Source organism: Brachyistius frenatus, unplaced genomic scaffold (genome assembly GCF_029030835.1).
Source record: "Brachyistius frenatus isolate BFR_SWC_R1_liver_20210118 unplaced genomic scaffold, ASM2903083v1 Contig_28, whole genome shotgun sequence".
In the NCBI taxonomy this organism is placed as follows: domain Eukaryota; kingdom Metazoa; phylum Chordata; class Actinopteri; family Embiotocidae; genus Brachyistius; species Brachyistius frenatus.
In genome coordinates this window covers 4,264,218-4,284,715 of record NW_027210627.1, presented here as the reverse complement: position 1 = coordinate 4,284,715, position 20,498 = coordinate 4,264,218, and the positions used below count along the sequence as shown (strand labels likewise).

The following is a 20,498-nucleotide window of genomic DNA, read 5'->3' as shown; positions in this document are numbered from 1 at the left end:
TTACAGAGCATGAGATTATAATGGCCTTCTGTAGAGGTGTCACAGTTCTGTGTGTTCTTTCCTGTCTCGTCTTGAGTTCAGGGGAAATTAAAACGGCCACCAGAAATATCCACTGACTATCAATAAATAGAAACAGATAGAATGGTGTACAGTATAATTCAGTTTAAATAAATCTACATTTAACAAATAACCACGACATACATCTCAGTCTTACACATTTGTTTCATAAACATAAATTCCTTTGTATTTTTGTTGATTCATACGGGTTTAACTGTGGACAACTCGTTTGCGGTCACATTTTAAGACATCACCTTAGGGTTAAAAAAAAGCAATTGTTATCAGTGATACTCGTCAGTCTTGGAAATGACAGTTGCTTAAAATCAGTTCAGTATAAGATAAATGAACCGAAGATATGCCACTGTGTTACACTTTTTCAAAATCAGCTATCGAATTTCAACCCTATATCCTTTTATTTTTCTCATTGAGTTATATATCCATTTATAATTCGTTTTTTTTATGTCAGAGATTGATTACTACACTGTATGTAGGTGTGATTAATGACATGATTAGTTTTAATGGTAAATGTGTGCCTGCATGTAGTACACAATATGTATAAAATAACTCTATACTTTTTGAACTTAACCTTTTCTCTATTTTTTTTCTTTCTCTGCATCAATTACTCACCTTTCTTTGCCTCTCTTCCTCATCATCCCTCTTCCTCTTGTCTCTCTAGAGCCCAGGACGTGTTTCGTCATGCAATGCGTTCCCGGGTCGTCCGTTTGGAAGTCGTGCCCTCCTCCAACAGAGAACGCTATGAGAAGAGTCTGATTGGTCAGCTGTTTGGCAACAGCACCGGTCCCAACAACAGCCCGCGAATCACCAAAACCAAAGAGCCACCTCCACCTGTCAAAGCCAAACCTGTGTTTAAGCCCTCCGAGAATCCAACCACACGACTGGCAGAGGACACTGCCACTCATGAAGCCGCTGTCAGTGTAAGTTGGTCCGCTCCACGTCTAAAGCTCGCTTTGGACTCAGAGACATCTTGACTTTTATGAACTTTTTAAAACAGTTTTTCTTATTTCACTTGCATACAGTATAAAGTGGGGTGAAGGAACTATAAGTCAATGTTTTAATGACAACATGGATCTAAAAAATATGTTCCTATAAAAACACTTAAAACACAATATATCCACCGCTGTATTGGCTTTTGCAGCCAATATATTTCCCATGGCCTTTACCTTAAGTGTTTCCAAACTCTGCACAAATTGATTTTAATTGTGTGTTTGTTTTATGACTTCAGAATAATTGAGTTTACGCTCAGTTTATAGAAACAAGCTCAATCTCACATTTTCTTTGCTGGTTCCCACCTTTTTCATGAAGCAATCAAGGTTCATAAAACACAAACACATGTAACTGTGTTGTCAACATAACCATGGTGACATGGCTGACATTCCAAAAACAGCTGGCATGGAGGCAACAGTTACTTAGCAACTGCTGATTATCTTATTTTAATAGAAATATGTTTTTCTGTCACTGTAATGCAGATATGTTTCATATGTTTAATTTTTCAGGGCTACACATATTTGTCTTTGTGGTTGTTGTACACATATAAATACATGACTTCCAAGATATGGTACACATCATGGATCTTATGTGGTGCTTTATTTTCATTTAAAAAAAAAAAAAAAAAAAAAGTGTGTGATTAGTTGGTTAGTTCAGTTTTTCAATTGGTTTTGATGTTATCTTAAATCTCCACACATGTGTAATATACTTGTTAATTTGTTTTCACAAACACTTAAAATAATAAATATCACTTCTATTGTTTGTATGTCATATCACCAAAAGAGCTCAGCGAGTAATTCGAGGGTTTGTGGAGTGATACATGCAGAATATAAGAAATCAGTGCAATTCACATATGTAAATGTGGTATTTAAATACAAACATTTCTGTTGATATCTTTTCTTATACTTTTTGATGCATTATAGTTCTGTACAAATGACTTGAATACTGTATGTTCTCCAAATAGACCACCAAGGGGAGGAGTGAAAGCCCCCTCCTGATGAAAAGCCCCGCCCTCAGCAATTTGGTGTCCATTAAGAGAGGGGGACGAAGACTGAGGATCGACTTAAAGAAAGGTGGGCAACAGAACGGAGGCTGACTCAGACTGCACAGACTCAAGCTTCTTTCTAGAGTGCGCTCAGATCAGCATTTGTCTGTTAAGGTTAAATATTCACACTTACACCTCATTCATACTTGATCTTTTAATGCAGTTTCACATTTTTCTTATTACTTTTTATTTGAATTAAGTATATTTTAAGTTCACCTATCTTCATGTGTTTATTTGTGAAAATAGTGACCATTCAGATTGCCCACAGGATGGCAAAAAAAATACCCTGCCCTTAATGATCATACAGAAAATGGTCATGGCGTTTGTTCTTTGTCAGTTTTATATATTCAGGTAAAAACAAAAAAAGTTTGTTTCTTCCTTATTCTTCCATTATCTGAATGTGCATTATTAACCCTCTGTGTTTCTTAATGTTTACAAATGGCCTGCGTTATTTCTCTTGCTGTTTGCCCAGAGTTGTGCTTTTTTCTGTCAAGCTTCCTCTGTATTCTCCAGCTGAGCCTCCTTCCTCTAACCCTTCCTCTCTTCATCTTCCTGATTCCCTCTCTTCAGGGTCTATTAGGTCTTTATTGATCTGTTCATTTCTGCTGATATGAATTCATACTGGACCAAACTGCTGACTTGGCTCTGCTAAAGAGACCGGACTTAATGAGGTCTATAAAACACACAACCAGCCCCTCCGTCTGCGTCTGGCCACTTTTGTACACGCATGTGTGTCTATGAGAGCCCTCGTGCATGTTTGTGTGCATGTGTGCGCGTGTTTCTCACTGATTACTGCTTTAATCTTCATCACCTTCCTTTCCAGTACATTCCCCCTCTGTTTCCACCATGTGACTCTCGTTCCTCTTTTACCCTTTCCTTGTCTCGGCCTCATTTTCTTTTCCTGCTCTCTGCCCCACACCTGAACCCATTTTGAAAAACCTTCACACCTGCAGATACTGTAGCCACAGCTACAGCTAAAGGGTTTAAAAAGTGACACACACTCACAATCTCCTCAGGCTAAAAATTCTTACACTTATAGTATGTTGTCAGGAGCTGAGTCAACAACACTGTGTTGAAGTACTCAAGAATAGTTTAAGGGGTGTGTGTGTGTGTGTGTGTGTGTGTGTGTGTGTGTGTGTGTGTGTGTGTGTGTGTGTGTGTGTGTGTGTGTGTGTGTGTGTGTGTGTGTGTGTGTGTGTGTGTGGGAGGATGGATGGATATACGGCTTTTTTTTTACACTCAAAGCCTGCGGTAAACAAATATAGAGGCAGGAAGTAAACAGCTATACAAGATATTTGTGTCTAGGTTTTTGCTTGTAATTCAGCTCTCTAGTCACACTTCTTTTTTGTGTGTGTGTATTTCTGTGTGTGTGTGCTTAGGTTCAGAGGGTCTTGGGTTTACTGTTGTAACCAGAGATTCTTCAGTCCACGGTCCCGGTCCTATTCTGGTCAAAAACATTCTCCCACGTGGAGCTGCTGTCAAAGACGGACGCCTGCAGTCTGGAGACCGCATACTGGAGGTACAGGACAGCTGTCTGTTATTAGAATCATTTCAAATCAAACCCAGCTGTTCTGAAGGTTAACTGTATAGGAAAGATGAAATAATTACATTTGATAATGATGGTGTTTTGACTTGATTTTGTGTGTGTAGGTAAATGGTGTGGATATCACGGGTGTGGGCCAAGAAGAGTTGGTGTCGATGCTACGCAGCACCCGGCAGGGGGAGAGTGTTTGTCTTGTGGTCCTACGGCAGGAAGACATGTTCCTGCCCAGAGAGATGGTAAGAACTTAGTCACAAGAGTTTACATTTTTGTTTTTTTTGGAGGCTCGGCACCTGGTTATCTTATTCATTTGCTTTATTTTCAAATTTCAACTCTAATTTTGAAGTTTTTGGTCCAATCATCAGACTTGCCTAGATGATGTGCAGCTCAGCAACTTCTTTTTGTAGACATTTACACTTTTCTGAATGACATAAAGGATGGTACACTTCCCTGTCCAATGATATTCTCTTTTTTTTAACTTGACAAAGCAATCTTGTAATTAGAGTGTTCTGAACAATGCCATTGTGATTGAATCAAACGAGCCCATTGTGAAGCTTTATACTATAAAAATTATGTTTTGTGCCAGTCTTCGCCTTCCGCGCCGTTAATGCTGATTTTCACTTCTGTTTTTATTAATAAACACCTCTTTAATTCACCCTTGTTCTATTTTTCCGTACTTACTTTGCATGATCGACTATTGTGCATGCGTGGATGATTATTATAACTATCGTTTTATCGTTCGTTTTTTCTAAACTGTTCATTATTTCCTCAGTTTCTTTGGATGATTTCTCTTCAACGTAATGACTAATTTACTTTCATAATTGCTTCTTTTCATGTGCTCCTTTATTAATTGTGTTGTACACCCATATCTCTTAAGCCATTCTTTGTTCTCGAAGGTAATTTTTCATCATGTCTACCATGTCTATTACCTCAATTGGTGATAACTGTCACTTTTCTCTACAACCTTTAGGTGTCACTTGTTTTGCTGCACACACATCCAAGCTAGTACAAATAAGAGGTTTTTAATTCTTTAAATATTTTAAGCCATTTTTTATTTTGCGTACTTTGCTTTTGTCTCCACTCCACCCATCATTCACGTTCGGGTCTTTTTCCCATCTCTCACTCTATCTTAATCTCCTTTGATGCTGCTTTTTGTGGGCCTTTTCCCTCTGTGTCTCTTTCCGCTCCTATCGACTGATGTTTCCTCAACGCTTGCCAAGAAGTTCCATGTCCAGACATGTGCATGCGACCCTGAGCCCCATAGGAAACTCTGCTTCTGCAGACAGGAACATGGGCAATGTGTTAAAGTGTGTTGTGTGTTCAAGATCATTTTTGAGTGTTTTATGTAGACCAGACTTTGACCATGTACGCATGTCTGAACTCCGTGGCAGTCTCCTTTGTGAGGGACTTGTGTTGCTGAATAATTGCACTTGTCATCATGTGTCCACTCAAAATCTCTTCACCACCTCAGTTCTCCCAATAACACCGTAAATAGTAAATGGCCTGCACTTACATAGCGCCTTTTTACCTTTGTAGTCTTCAAAGCGCTTTGCGATTTTTACCTCCTATTCACACGCAGTCACACACCAATGGCAACAGAGCTGTCTTGCGAGGTGCTCATCTGCCATTGGGAGCAATTTGAGGTTCAGTGTCTTGTCCAAGGACAGTTTGGCATGTAGACTTGGGAGTGAACCGCCAACCCCGCGATAAGTCGCTCGCTCTAGTGTCTGAGCCGCAGCCGCCTCCCTGCTGTTTCACTGCAAGCTATGCCAGAAAGCATCCTTGGTAGCCAATTCAAGACAGAGAGAATCACACTGTTGTATAGCTCCCACACTGATTGTTGATGTAAACAGTCTATCTTTTAAAAACAGTCTATCATTCAACTGAAGTAACCAAAGTATTTTCAGAGCACGTTTAACCTTGTGTTGTGCTTCATTTTGTCCAGACTGAAGAAAACAAATCTCTCTACTACACTAGTAATGGACATGATGAACTACCAAAGTCCAATGAGTAGAAAACAAGCACAGGAGAACGCAGTGTGAACTGCCTTTGAGTCGCTGATTGATCTGATTGTGCTGACATGCATATATGTTGCCGTGGTTACCAAATAATTTGCATATAGCCAGTTATATCACTTGTGCAGATTAAGTAATCATGTTATAACATGTCTTTCTGGACAGTTTACAATCAAAAGATGGAAATATTAGTTGGCCAGTTTATGGAATTAATTTAAAATTCAATTTTTGTCCATAGTTGTTTTGTCCAACTACAAGATTTTAACTTTGAGCCTCTCCCCATTCAATTGAACCACATTGATACTAAACACGAAACATCACTCAGCTGGTCAGGAAACTCAGAAAATCCCCATTGGTCCAACACATGCTCAGTTATAAAATAAATATGAGTAATGTCCTTCTGCATTAAAAACTACGCACCACAATGTCTCCCATAGGTAAAGTATTGTTCTCTCTGTCTATTTGTAGGGCTGCTTAAACCACCCTGGGATTCAAGGGCACTGCTGGTGTTTGTGTGTCACTGCATGTGTTGATGGATATGTACGCAGTGTGTGTGGGTTTGTGAGCACTAAAGTGTATTTTGTGTGGTTATTGAATGATCTGTTTGTTTGAATGCTCAGTGCTTAGATCAGCCTCAAAGGCAGATTCCTTTTGTTCAAAAAAAAAAAAAAAAAAAAAAAAGAAACATTTGAAATTGATAGTATCGGCCTTTAGTTCTTTTGATTATTTAAGATATGCAGGTACTGTAATAGTAACACACTTATCAACAAAACAGAACATAGAACTATTGCCTTAATGGAAAGTTAATTCATGAAAACATCATAAAGCATCATCATCAAGATTGCATCTCAAATACCCATTGCATTTACTGACAGGTCTGAAAAGTGCCCTAAAGTGCAGTACCACCGATGGCCAGTAGGAGTTTGCTCAAAAAAGTTTCGTGCTCCATAGACTCTCATTTAACTTCTCTCATGAAATAAAAAGTCAATTAAATCTTTTTACAAGTCAATATGGTTTCATTCTCTGAAGTTGCTCCTTCTGATCAGTTTTCTGGTGACCCCTCCTAAAATAGTACCATAACTATAACTATCAAGAGATCAAGCGTCAATCACTGGTACATTTGAGGGCATGGTGCAGTCAGGTTTCTGCTCTAGGTGGGCGGGGCATAGTATCCTACGTTTCCTAATCAGATAGTGTCACATGCACTGCTCGCTCCTCTCCTCCCCAGCTCGTCCAAACATATTCAGCTCTGGAATCCCCCAAAAAAGATGGCGACGACCAAAGTCGAGCCTTCCGACTGGCAGTTCAAAAAAAACAATTGGTGACGTCACGGTTAGTTGCTGCTTGATTGCTACAACTGTTTGTCTCCTGTCTTTTAGCTCTACCACCACCACCATCATTGTTGGAACTACATTTTGAAACAAGCGCTTGACTTCAATGTCATTTTACTTTGCCACGCCCACCGTTTGCTGATCGGTCCTCCCTTCAGAGTAACTCAGCGAATCGTCATGCTAGCAATAATCACAGCAAAGACTGAAGCTGTGAGCAACAGGACGGTGGAGCCAGACTCGAGCGGAGTTGGAGGCGAAAGTAGCAAAAAGAGGTCCGAAACTCATCGGCAGAAAAGAAACTGAAAGCTTATTAAAAATGTAATCAGTTTATTATTAAAACTGAGTCAAAATTGTTAAAAACTAATTTAAAGAAATGCATCAGAGCATGGGAACATCAACAACTTTTGTAACAAAGAATGGCAACTTACCAGCAGCCATGTTTACAAGATGTGCTCTTCTGTTTCGAAGCATTGATTGGCTTTTAATGTTTTTTTGGTGTCACATTGAAGAAATGAATTTCACACCACGTTTGTATTTTAACACATCAAAATCAAACGTAAGCCTAATAGTATTATCACACCTCGGCAACATGTTTTCTGGGCTTTGCTGGATTGTTGTTTCATACAAACAGTTTTCATACGAACTTCCACTTAACTTTCACAGTTTTGTTCGACGTGTCCCTAATGAGGAGGACGGCCATGAGCAGACTCAGCCTCAGATTTGGTGCCGGTCCACATCGCAGCTTTGGAGTTCTGTTTCTGCGACTTTGCCTCAATTGCATATGTTTTGTTTTGAAATGTCTGTGACAGATTTAACTTTTTGATGGCTTTGGTCTGTTTCAAATAATTAAAATGAGCAATATAAAGGTTTAAAATTATAATTTTGAAACCAGAATGCTTATATGCTTATCAAGAGATTTCACTTATGTCTGATGGCTCCTGACTGCTTGTCATAAACAAAACCTACTTTTTCCCATTCATAATTTATAGTGTATTTGTGAAGTCTGTCTTTTGATCACTGTTTACCAAGGACAACACTTAACACCTACATCTCCCATCATTTGGTAATAATATTAAAGATGTTTATTAGCTGCTAATGAACGACTTTGTACCATCTCCAAAAGCAGAAGTTTGATACGGATGGCGAACAGCATTTATTGTTGTTTGATACAGTTCCGACAATTTTTGAAAGATTGAAATGGCTCTTTTATGGTTTATGGCAGTTTGGTTTTGCTTACGGAGAGGAAATGAAAGAAGGATGATGATGAAATGATGGAAGGATCTTGTCTATCTCCTCCTCCCCCTCTTCCGTTGTCTCATTTTAGCCCACCATCTGGTGTTGTCTGCTTATGTGTGTGCTCGCTGTTGAACAAAGACATTACACCACCTCTACACACACATACTCTTACTCAAAGTCACTTTTCTGTGACATACAATCATATTCATACACATTCCACAATGTAGCAAAGATGTATCCTGCTGTGTTGGCTCTCTTAAAGGCATTTTGTGTGCGCGCACACACACACACACACACACACACACACACACACACACACACACACACACACACACACACACACACACACACATGCAACATAAAACAACATTTTTTTCACTAATTTTCTTCGCACACGAACAAGCATACGCCTGCTGTGTTGGCGAGTGTCTTGAAACTAATGTTTGAGACAAAGATGCTCTTTTCTACTTCCAGACATTTCACACCTCCTTTTCTCCCCCTTCCTCCCATCCTTTTGTTCTTCCATACAGTTTATTTTTTCTTGCGTGTCACCGAAAACTTCCTTGTTTACCCTTTCTTATATGCCAGTCTGCTAAGGGGCTCTAAAAACTTTTCAGTGAGAATAAATTAGCCCAAACTGACTTTTACAACCTAATTATGAGTTCTGACAAATTATTTTCGAGAAGTAAAGTTGATGTTTAAGCACACATGTTTTAAGACATATCAGTGTGTGCGTTTTAAATAATAATTTGTCTGATGTGGCTTTTCCACCAAAATGTTCATTAAACTACTTATAGATTATCAGAGGCACACTCACTTGTTCTCTTCTATCAATAGAACCTATAATCTCTGAATATGCCATTTTTTTCTGACTTTTAACTGCTGGAAACTTCAATGAAAAGTCTTTTCTTTATTGGTTGCACACTGATTACCACTCACTCAAGTTGCATACTGAACTACAACTGGCTTCCCAACTAGTTGTGATGTCCTAAAAGTATACTCGTATTAAATTAAACATTAAACTAAGATTCAAGGTATAGAGAAACTTTTCCATTTCAACACATTCTTTTTAAAAGAGCTTTCAAGTGTAAGTCAGTCAGCATAGCAATGATCAAACATCCAAGTAAAGTGATGTCTTTTTTTAGTGAAGTGCGATTTCTAGTGAAAAAAAACTTGACTTGTGAATTGGTAAATACTGGAATAGATGGAAGCAGAATCAGGTGTAATGCGATTTAAATTAATTTAGCTCGCCTTAAACACAAAAGCATTAAAACAACAACAACAAAAAAATGTCACAGCCACACTGTAGAGAATAAAAATTTAAACCATTCACAAACACACTTTGGCTCCTAATATGCAAAACTGAATGAAAGCTTTGAATGTGATTCCATCAGGCTTTTTGTGTACTTTGCTTTTGGCATCCACTATCTGTTAAGCTGCGAGATGATCTTCTGCCTGTCCTTTTCCTGTTTTGTTTTTTTTGTGCCAGATGCTCCTGACACACACACACACACACTGACATTATCAAATTAGTAAACAGTTAGCAGCTGGTGACAGGGCACATTCAAAACAAAACAAAACAACTTTATTGAACAGTTTCTTCATTCAGATAATCCCCCATCCATCACCACTGCAGCCACTGTGTGCGTCGGCGCTCGCCTTTGCAGTCTGTTGTCTTTCTGTGTGTGTGTGTGTGTGTGTGTGTGTGTGTGTGTGTGTGTGTGTGTGTGTGTGTGTGTGTGTGTGTGTGTGTGTGTGTGTGTGCGCGCTTGCGCATGTTACATCTCACTCATATCGTCACCAATGTGACCTCACAGAGTCACTACAGTAGATCTCCCATCTGTTACACCCTCAGAGACCTGTGTACACACACACACGCACACACACACACACACACACACACACACACGCACACGCACACACGCACAAACTCCTTGGCAGCTTGGTGTCTCTGCAGGAGCTTCCATCATCCCAGTGGAGAGCAGCTGAGAAGGGTATCGCGTCTCTCTTCTCTCCCTCTCTGACTCTCTGTTTCACATCTCTGCGGTTTATTGAAGGGTTATCAGCGCCTTCATCATCCTGTCATCTGACGCCAGCGCTGTGTCTTACAGCCCTCCGCACACGAGTGTCTCACATGCTCATACATGTCAGTTGTAGGTAGAAGCAACTGGGGATCAACAGGGGTATTGTAAGACGGTGCTTCCACTCTGGTCAACAAAACCAGGCACAGTGATGCTGCGGTTGGTCCCGTCGCATCAATGAAGGGGCTTAGAAACCAACCTGCTGGTAGGCGAGGACATTTCTAGGTTGAGTTTGCTTAATTTCCCTGTGTGTTTATTAACAGTGTTCCAATTCAAAGTTGTGACTCTATGTGTGCATGTGAGCACGACTGGTTGTCTGTCTCTCTGATTGACTAGTGCCTTTTTACCTATATCAACTGGGATCAGCCCGGACGATCTTGTAAGAAGGATACACGAGTATTGCTAATGAACTTTGAAGTTGGCTTGCTTAGCTTAGCACGGGATACAGGAAGTTGCAGCTTTCTGTTGACCAATGGTGTAACTTCATCTCTCAGTCAGTAAAAGACCATCATAGGACCGGCCTGCTGTTGTGGTCCAGCCAAAAAGCTTTCCATCATTGAATTAATGGGAGGCTTTTGTTTTTGCCAGGAAAGGCTGTCTTTGCCTGCAAGTAATAAAAGGTCGTTTTTAACAAGATATTTTTACATTGCGCTCATGTTCAATAATCTCAGGTGTCTCCTATTTGGCTGATGTGTTATGTTTTTAACACAAGATAATTGTAGGTTGCTATTTTAACTTGTAAACTGTGTTCGGAAATGATTTTTCCAGCTCGCACATATCAATTTATAGTGGCAAATGTGAGTGAAATACTGTAGACACCTACATCTCGAGGAGTAGCAGCGAAATAGATTGTTTAGAGTCGCAACATTTATAAAGCTGAGGGTGTAGAGTCAAGAAATCAGGCTGTTGGTAAACAGTATCACACTTCAATATTTCATGACAATTTGTATACTGTCTTGTTTTGGAGGTCTGTTTTGAGACGGTACCCGCTTGCTCCTCCTGCTCTCTGCCGCTTAAACCGATGCCCCTTCGAACATTTGTGCTTTTGCTCCCACCAATCCAGTGTTACCACACCCATTCTCCAGGTGGTCACATTCGATCAAATAATTAAAGTCCGTCCTGACATTCGATGTAACAGATTCTCTTTATTGTAGAAGACAACAGCTCTGATTTTACAAACTGTTGCCAAGAAGAAATTCTGTGTTCAAATGGCAATCTCCAGCAAATGAACAGAAGGCTGCCCAGCCAGCACCATGGGCCCATACTACGATGTGATGACCCATGGCCGCTTGTAACCTTGGGAAACCAACCCTCCACCATACAATACTGTGGTTTCCCTAGATCTGCAGGCTGTCTTACTCTGCATGTACAGACCTTTAAGATACAACTCCTGGGGAGAGTGCACACTGACAGCATTAGCACTGTGCTCGTTGAACTACAAAGCACCGCAGAGATCGATACGTCTGAATACACAATACTGTTCCTATATCCCTTATACATCTCCCCCCACAGACATTTTATCGATTTATTCTCTATGGTAAATGTGTCATGGAAGTCTGGCATTTCCTTTGCTCAAACAAAGATTTCCATTCCCGAAACACAGATGCTGGTCACCCTTTTCCCCACAGACACGTTAACCCCCACAACTTCCTATTTATGTATTTGTTGTCTCTTTATCATCTTTCTGTCTCGGTAGGGTTGTAGATGCTCCTTAGTCACACTAAGATTGTGGACAATGGGTCTCTGACTACTGCTTTCACTCCAACCATTAGAGGAGAATAGGGTGTTGGGGATTGGACAACAGGGGCCCATCCTGAGTGGTTACTGATGGGACAGTCATTTCCATAAGTCAGAAGCATAGCCCATAATGTCAGGTTTGGTCCCTGGGAGTACTTACCTCAGCCGTGTGTGTGTGTGTGTGTGTGTGTGTGTGTGTGTGTGTGTGTGTGTGTGTGTGTGTGTGTGTGTGTGTGTGTGTGTGTGTGTGTGTGTGTGTGTGTGTGTGTGTAAGATCACACATGCCGAAACACAGCGGCTACTGTTGGCTACTATTGTTTGGCCTTGCAAAATGGATCCTTGGGCAGTCATTCCCACAGCATGGGGCTTTCTACACCCCACACACACACACACACACACACACACACACACACACACACACACACACACACACACACACACACACACACACACACACACACACACACACACACACACACACACACACACACACACACACACACACACACACACACACACACACACACACACGCCCGCCCGCCCAGAAATTCAGCATGGCTGGGTGAAAGGGCATCTGCAAACTACTCTCATTAAAAGACCATGTTGCTTGAAAGCAGGTGTCCTCACACAAAAAAAGAGAGGAAGAGTAGAATGTAATATTCGTCACAAAACTAATAACTTAAATTATGATGCTTATCTCTTGTTATCTGATATATATATTTTTTTAAATCCATTTCTCTCTCCCTGGCTCACAGTTTATCTGTCCTTTATAGGTGATGTAGTTGACTGTTCTCGCTCATTTCCATGTAATGTGTCTTTCCATCATTCTCTCCTGCTCTCATGTTTTTCTGGCTCCGTTTAATAAAACACACACACACACACACACACACACACACACACACACACACACACACACACACACACACACACACACACACACACACACACACACACACACACACACACACACACACACACACACCAACTAAGCTGTCTTTTTAATGGCGTTGTCCTCTCGTTGATCCATCATCGTGGCAACCCATTTAAATGTTAAACGACCAGCATGAGGAGGTTCATCTGTGCTAACAGCTTTTTCTGTGACCGAATGGATTTGATCAAGTTTATGTAGCAAAGACTCAAAGACCTTTTTGTTGCCACAAACACACACATAGAAGCACACCACTGTTTATTCATTTAGTATTACACACAGATATAACCGCATACAAAAGCAATGAACATGTAATAGAAGAAATTATCAATTGTTTTTTTTTATTCACCTTTATCTACTTCTGTGTGTTTAAAGCAATTTCAGGTAATGCAAAAGAAAGGGCTTTTTTTTAAATTAGTTTTGTCTTTTAGTTGAACTGCTAGATAGAAGGAGGTTCTTTGTTTATCCACGTGGTTGTAAAAACCTACAGAACAATCAGGTTTGACATCAAGTCATGATTATTTTACTTTCTTCTCCGGCTGTTTGTTTATGTTGTAAATTATCGATGCTCCGAGGCTGTTTATCCATTGTTTCACAGAGAAATCAAATTCATCACCCATTAGAAAAAAAAAAAAACATTTTTTTTAACATACATTTGCATATTTCTGTCAGATTCCATAAAACATCTCCCAGCGCTGTGGGTGGTCCTGACCCCCAAGCTGAGAACTGCTGGTTCACAATTTTCTGCAGTGCAACAATACCCGTCCTTGGCTCTAAATTCATTCTGGCATTAGATCTGTCCCGTGCTGCGTGTAAGAAAAGAAATCATAAATAACAAAGAAAAGAAGTTGGATCAGATGAATAAAAAATGTAGAGGTAGCAGAAAAAAACCAAAAAGTTGCCAAATCATGAATATTACTTCGGACAGAATTTTAGAGGCTAATACATTCACATTGTAATTATGCACAGAAAGTAGCTAACATTTTCTCTTCTGGGTGTTTTGAAGTTCTTTCCAAGGTCGGGGAGCTTCCTATCAGGTCTGGACAGTCAGTCTGATGGGGGGAGTTTTTCCAGCAGGGAAAACAGTTTTCTGCAGAGTAGAGGACTTTGTGTCGGCTTAACGCTGTTAAACCTACAATCCACACAGACAAACAGTGTCTAAACCTGACACTGCTGACCCATGCAAACAAATGCGCGCGCACAGACACACACTCACATTAACAGACTGAATTCATCCAAGTGCATACACATACACACAGGCATGAACTTTCTACCACAAATATGTATTATTAATGGTCGTGTACACACACAGCGATGTATGTGGAAATATAGACGGCCGTGGAATGACACAGACATGCAACCACTGAAATTGAAATGCAAAAATCAAGATACACCGCTTTATTCATCATAAACACACCTGCATCCTATGTAGTTTCGTTTATTATGATCAGAATGGACTTCACTAAAATTCCACTGTTTTTGCAATACTTGGATGAAGTAAGAATGAATAATATCTGAATTTGTTTGTATACGTTTTTGTCTTGATATGAGAAAAGTCAGTTATTTTCTCGCGATTCACTTGAAACTGTCGCTGCTTTCAAACAGTGTTGTGTTTACTGTGTTCACAAGAGGAGTCAATATGAACACTCCCTGTTGTGGTATTAACGACCTCTGAATTGTCTTAAGTAAACAGTCATAAAGAGTTTTTCTTCTAAATTTAATAATTTGTCGGTAGAAAATCCTTAAGTTACCAACAGCCACATCTTCCCCCCTCCCTCCCTCCCTCCCTCATTATGCTTTTGCATTTCCTGCATTACGTGACCTCCCTGTGAGCTTGATAAAATCGTTAGCCTCTGTTGCTTCTCAACGCTGACAACAACGTTAAAAGTAACTAATGGGCTCTTTAGCGATAATTAATGACCACAAACTGTAAAAACTGCGTAAAAACAACAACAAAGTAAATCAACCTTTCTTGGAAAGAAGCAAATAATGTTAAGGCCTCCATGTAGCTGTTTTGAGTGATTGAACCACATGAATGCCGAGCATACGTGTACAGGACTTCCCATGAGCTTATGACAACAAATCCTTACCAAGGTTTTTTTTTTTTTTTAAATCATATTTTCGATAACACTTCTCATGTAAAGTTTGCTCGTGTCGGCTTTTATTATTGATCAACTGACATTTAAATTTTTTTTTTTTTACTTCATCTACGATTAAGACGAAATATTATTTTGAAAGATGCGGACTGAGCTATTATTTCGCAAGTTTCGCTAATATGCAAAGTTTGTTGTGGGTTTGGAAGCGGAAGAGTATGCTTTAATAAATTCTGTTTACCTGCCAGCATGTATCAGATAATGTGGATGCTACTGTATAATCCTTATGTGGTGCAACAGCAATGGCTCTCCCACTGAGCCATCACAGGCTTCAAACACACACTTTCATCTGGCAGGATCTACCCGCTTTCTTTGTTTAAAAGGTTTCTCCCACTAACTCTGTCCCAGACTTAGTCATTACTGCCACAGCTCTGTCTTGATAATGTGTTTTTCTCCCATCTTTATGATAGTCATTTTTATCTATACAGTCAGTCTGTGGTTCTTGTTTCTGTCCCGTCTTACCATCGGCTCTCTATAGCCGTCCCTGCTCTTCCTATTTTCGTATCTCTGGCTCTCTGTGTTTGCTGTATTCTCCAATTACCTCTTGAAAATGCACAGGTCATTTTATTGATATTACAGAGCTGAGAGGGGGAAAAAGATGGGCATATAAAAGCACCCAGTCTAAATGGCTTTTTATTTTTATTTTTTTCTATTTTCCTTTTTGTTTTTTAGACTCTGATCACAGTTTTTCAGTCGTGGAGAAATTTAGCTGAAAAGCACCTTGTGATGGTTTCTCTCAAATGGAAAAGCTTTTAGTTTAGCTTTTGGAGACTATTGAAGCCCAATGACGCTGACCTCTGTCTCCTCATCCTCACCCTGTTTCCCGCCCCTTCTCCCTTCGTCATCGATCTCTAACCCTTTCTCCCTCCATTACTCTGTCTCGTTCCCAGAAAGACGAGGTGTCTCGTGTGACGGGCGTCGTTTCGGAGAATGGGAAGGAACAACTTATGTTTGAAGTACCTCTCAACGACACCGGCTCAGCGGGGCTCGGCATCAGCCTCAAGGGGAACAAGTCCCGGGAGACCGGAGAGGACCTGGGAATCTTCATCAAGTCCATCATACATGGGGGAGCTGCATATAAGGTGACATGATATTCTCATCCATACCCAAATAAGCAAAAATGTCCTGCACAAAGTTCTACAAAAGTACTCATTTAAAGCATTTTGTATTTGTTTAATGCATGTTCCTCTGGTGTCCTGACTTCACAGTGATGATGATGATGATGATGATGATGATGAAATGTTTAGTTCAATCGCACTCAATTAGAGCATCACACAAAAGGGAGTTCATCTTGTCAATTACAGGATTAAAGCGTAACACTTAGGGAAAATAATTAAGATCAGAACAAATCTTTGTACATGAGACGGTCGTGTCAGGACAACCTCAACTTTCTCTGCTGCCGTGTGCTCTTCTTCTGTTAACCTTTGACCTCTAATTCACCAGGACACACTTGACATGTCACAGACAGACAGAGACACACGGGCAAAAATATGCACGCACGCACGCACACACACATACGCACGCACACACACACACACACACGCACGCACGCACGCACACACACACACACACACACACACACACACACACACACACACACACACACACACACACACACACACACACCAGGTGCAGCTGTCAGTGTCTATGCACAGACATGAACCGACAGAAATAGATAGAAACAGTTCTGCTGGTGAAACATACGCACCCTAGGGAAGCGAGACAGACGGAGCTGATGGTCGTCATGGGAATGTGTGCGTGTGATTTTTTTTGTGGGTCGTTTAAGTTTACGGTATCGTTGATTTTTGCTGGTTCGACATCAGGGAAGACCACAGGTGTGTTGAGTGTGTGTTCATACAGTTGCTCTGTCTTTAGCTCAGTGATTCTTCAAATAGGGAATTATCAAAACTCCCAGAATATGTAAATTTATAAAGCAGTTTGATATGTGTAACATTCAGCCTCCAGCTATGAATTACTTAGTGACATATGGATGTTTTTTTATTTTTTATTATTATCCATCTTCGATAATGCATTAGACCTGGAAGCCCGACATACAGTACACCTGCAATCCACCATACTGAAAATGCACACAATATTTGACTAAAACTGGGGTGTTTTTTACAGGATGGGCGTCTGCATGTCAACGACCAGATGGTGGCCGTGAACGGAGAGTCGCTGCTGGGATGCTCCAATCATACGGCCATGGAGACTCTCCGCCGCTCCATGTCACAGGAGGGAAACGTCAGAGGGACAATCCAGCTGGTGGTGCTGAGGGCCTCCAAGGTACGCTTACTGTCTCCGTCTTATGCGTCTCAAAGTTGTTGCCTACTCAGGAAAATGTGAGGTTTTTATGTTCATTTTCTTTATAATCATGAGTATAAATTATTGTAAATTTTTAGATCCACAGAAAAATAATTGCCATCAACTTTTGTAATCCATTAATCTTTTAATGACATGTTTAAGCAGACATGGGGGGAGGGGGGGGTAATATTTTCTGGTGTTCTCAGTCTTCTATGATGAATAATTGAAAGTATTTGGGTTTTATGAAGTTGAATCGGACACAAGGCACGTGAAGAAGTCCCACTGACCTCTAGAAGCTTGTGATGGATGTTTATCAGTATTTTACGGTATTTCAAAGACAAAAAAGAGTATTAAGAGATCAAGACAATTATTTGAAGATTAAGCGGGATAAAGGGACACTTCCTGGCGTGAGGCTTAATGCAGATGAGTATAAAGAATAATTTAATGGAAAAATAAGTTGAAGCACATACAACATTAAATCTATTCATATGTCTCTCTTTATTGTCACAGAAAGTGCTTCTCTTATCCTCGCTCTGTGTCTCCCATCGCTTCTTTTGGTTCTCTACAAATGAGTCTATTTTTTTCCGCGGTCTGTTGCCTCTGCTCTCTCTCTCGACACGTCTTTTTAGCCGTCCCATCTATTCTTGCATTCTTGACACTCCCTGCTCTCTTCCCCGCTCTCACCAGCAGCAGCAGCAAAAGAGCATTTGCACTCCGGCTATTCAGAGTTTGTGTGTGTCTGCATGCTTCTTTGTGTGTGTTTGTGACACAGTGTTCTTCACTCAGCTGTATCTCTTTTCTGTATAAGTAAAAAAAAAAAAGAAAAAAAAAGATGCATTTCATCTGGTCTGCTTTTCAGCTGATGCCTTTTACACGGCTCTGCAGTCTGTTTGTACAACCCCTCGGACACACAAAGGCAGGTTGTTGGCTCAAGTGTGAATGGCCCTTTGCATGACCCGCTTGTAGTTGGATAAAAAGCTACATGTAGAGTACAGCCTGCCGAATATGCTCACAAAGAAGCACACCAAAGACTCAGACAGATATGTGAATTAACAAAGAGAGACCATACTGATAATAAGGGGTTGTATTTGAAGTAGTACACAACCAATGATACATAAAAAAAATGTGGTAGACGCAATACGAGAAACACCTTTTAATATTGACACAGTGCTAGGATATATGGATGTTATTATTTGGGGACTTCTAGTTTAAGCGAAGTGTCCAGAATAAACTGTAAGTTCGAGGTATGTATATCTGTGGGCGTGCAGGGCTCAGGGCATTCCCCATCAATAGCTTGATGGTGAAAGCTGTTAACGACATCAAAGAGGTGCATCCATGTTTCGCTCTTTGTCTTGAGTGGAAAAGGAAGGGGAAAAAAGAGAGGAAGATAAAGGCTGATAGATAAGAGACTGCACCTTAAAAGCCTTTTTCAGGTATTGATGCTTTTCAGCCATACAGAAGTGGACCACTCTAGTTTTTTTTTTGTTTTACCCTCTGATCCCTTTTTCTTCTTTTCTTGTATGTGTCCCATGCTCCCTCTCTCTCCCTCTCTCTCCCTCTCTCAGTTCTTCTCACTGTGTTTACTCGGGCCAGCTCTCTGTAATCTCTCACTTTATCCAGCTGCTCCTTTCATTCAGGAACTGTCTAAACACCCTCCATGTCCAGGATATTTAAGTACAGCTCTGCAGAGGTTCCTTGGCAATATTTGGATGTTATTGTTGTTGACCATAAACACTGCTGCTGTCAGAGAGAGAGAGAGAGAGAGAGAGAGAGAGAGAGAGAGAGAGAGAGAAAATTGTGATAAAACTCTCAATACTGTGCTTGTTTTGAGGTAACTGGAGAACCTTGACTGTAATCATTTGGCGAAAAGCTCGCAAAAACATGAATTTGAGATAAACACACACTCATTAGAACTCGGTAGAGCGTGTTTTGCTCTGAAGTATGGCCCTCTTATGGCCTTTCTAGCCATTTACTTAATCATTTGACTGAAATGTAGTATTTACGAGCGCTACTCCTTTTATAAATGAAAAGTTTAAGTTCTTTAGCCTGCATACACCCTGAGAAGAACCACAAACTGTTCTCAAGTAGAACATTTAAGTTTTAATGGCTGAAAAAAACACCTTTGTAGGTAACACAGAAATGCTTAGTGTGTTGCGTGAAGCATGTTTGTTGCTGCTAAAGCAAAATAAGTGCAAGTTATTTCTTGATTTTCTTGTCCCCTTGACCAAGGTGGAACAGCTGGTTACTGATGGTTTCATTTATCAGTGGGGGAACTGAAGCTGAACATTTCTAAAGTCTATAAAAATATTAATAGAATACAAAAACAAAACAAAGGATGCTAATTCTCATTAACATTGCACTGTGTACATTTCTGAACATAAACTTCTACAGAATATCGTCTTTTCCTGTCTGATTTATATTTTCGTACTTTGTTTGCCCAATATTTTATTTCACAGTACAGGCTGTTTTATATTTAACTCATCTTAGTCACTCTATTTTTTTTATATCATTTTTTATTAAGTTTGTTTGGTAAAAATAATAGATAGATAGCTAGATAGCTAGATAGGTAGGTAGATAGGTAGGTAGGTAGGTAGGTAGGTAGGTAGGTAGGTAGGTAGGTAGGTAGTTTATTAATCCCCAAGGGGACATTTTTTGATTACATAGAAAAAACACATCACATGCATTGTATATAAGACTATTAAGGTAGTTTGCTTCCTCGTCTCGTTGTACTTGTGAATTCAGGAAAATATCAATAACTAAACGGAGCAAAACAGATTCGAGGTAATGCAATTCAGAAATGTTCCTAATATCTAAAACCAATGTTTTCTACCTCAACAACCACTTTTTGGTGTGCGGAAAAACATTTATCGTTTGAATCTAATTGCACTATGACACGGGGTAATGGGATGCATGCTGGGAGGGGGCCCACAGGATCCCCAACACGCTGAAGAATGACGTGTCCTGTTTGGGTTGGAATTGGGGAGAGGTTGAGCGAGGGGCTGCTGCTAGGTGCTCGGTCAAAAGTAGGATGACAAGGAGGATTTATCACACACACACACACACACACAC

General features: G+C 40.2%; 1 protein-coding gene across 3 annotated transcripts in view; it reads left to right on the top strand.

Annotated features, from left to right (window-relative positions):
• pard3bb (par-3 family cell polarity regulator beta b) overlaps nt 1–20,498 on the top strand; it is a 198,765-nt gene that overhangs the window by 65,388 nt on the left and 112,879 nt on the right. For all 3 annotated transcript variants that reach the window (XM_069698895.1, XM_069698896.1, XM_069698897.1), the window contains exons 8-13: nt 734–992; nt 2,027–2,135; nt 3,487–3,626; nt 3,758–3,886; nt 16,019–16,210; nt 17,253–17,411. In XM_069698895.1, coding sequence (XP_069554996.1) covers nt 734–992; nt 2,027–2,135; nt 3,487–3,626; nt 3,758–3,886; nt 16,019–16,210; nt 17,253–17,411 — 988 coding nt within the window. The remainder of the gene's footprint in view (nt 1–733; nt 993–2,026; nt 2,136–3,486; nt 3,627–3,757; nt 3,887–16,018; nt 16,211–17,252; nt 17,412–20,498) is intronic.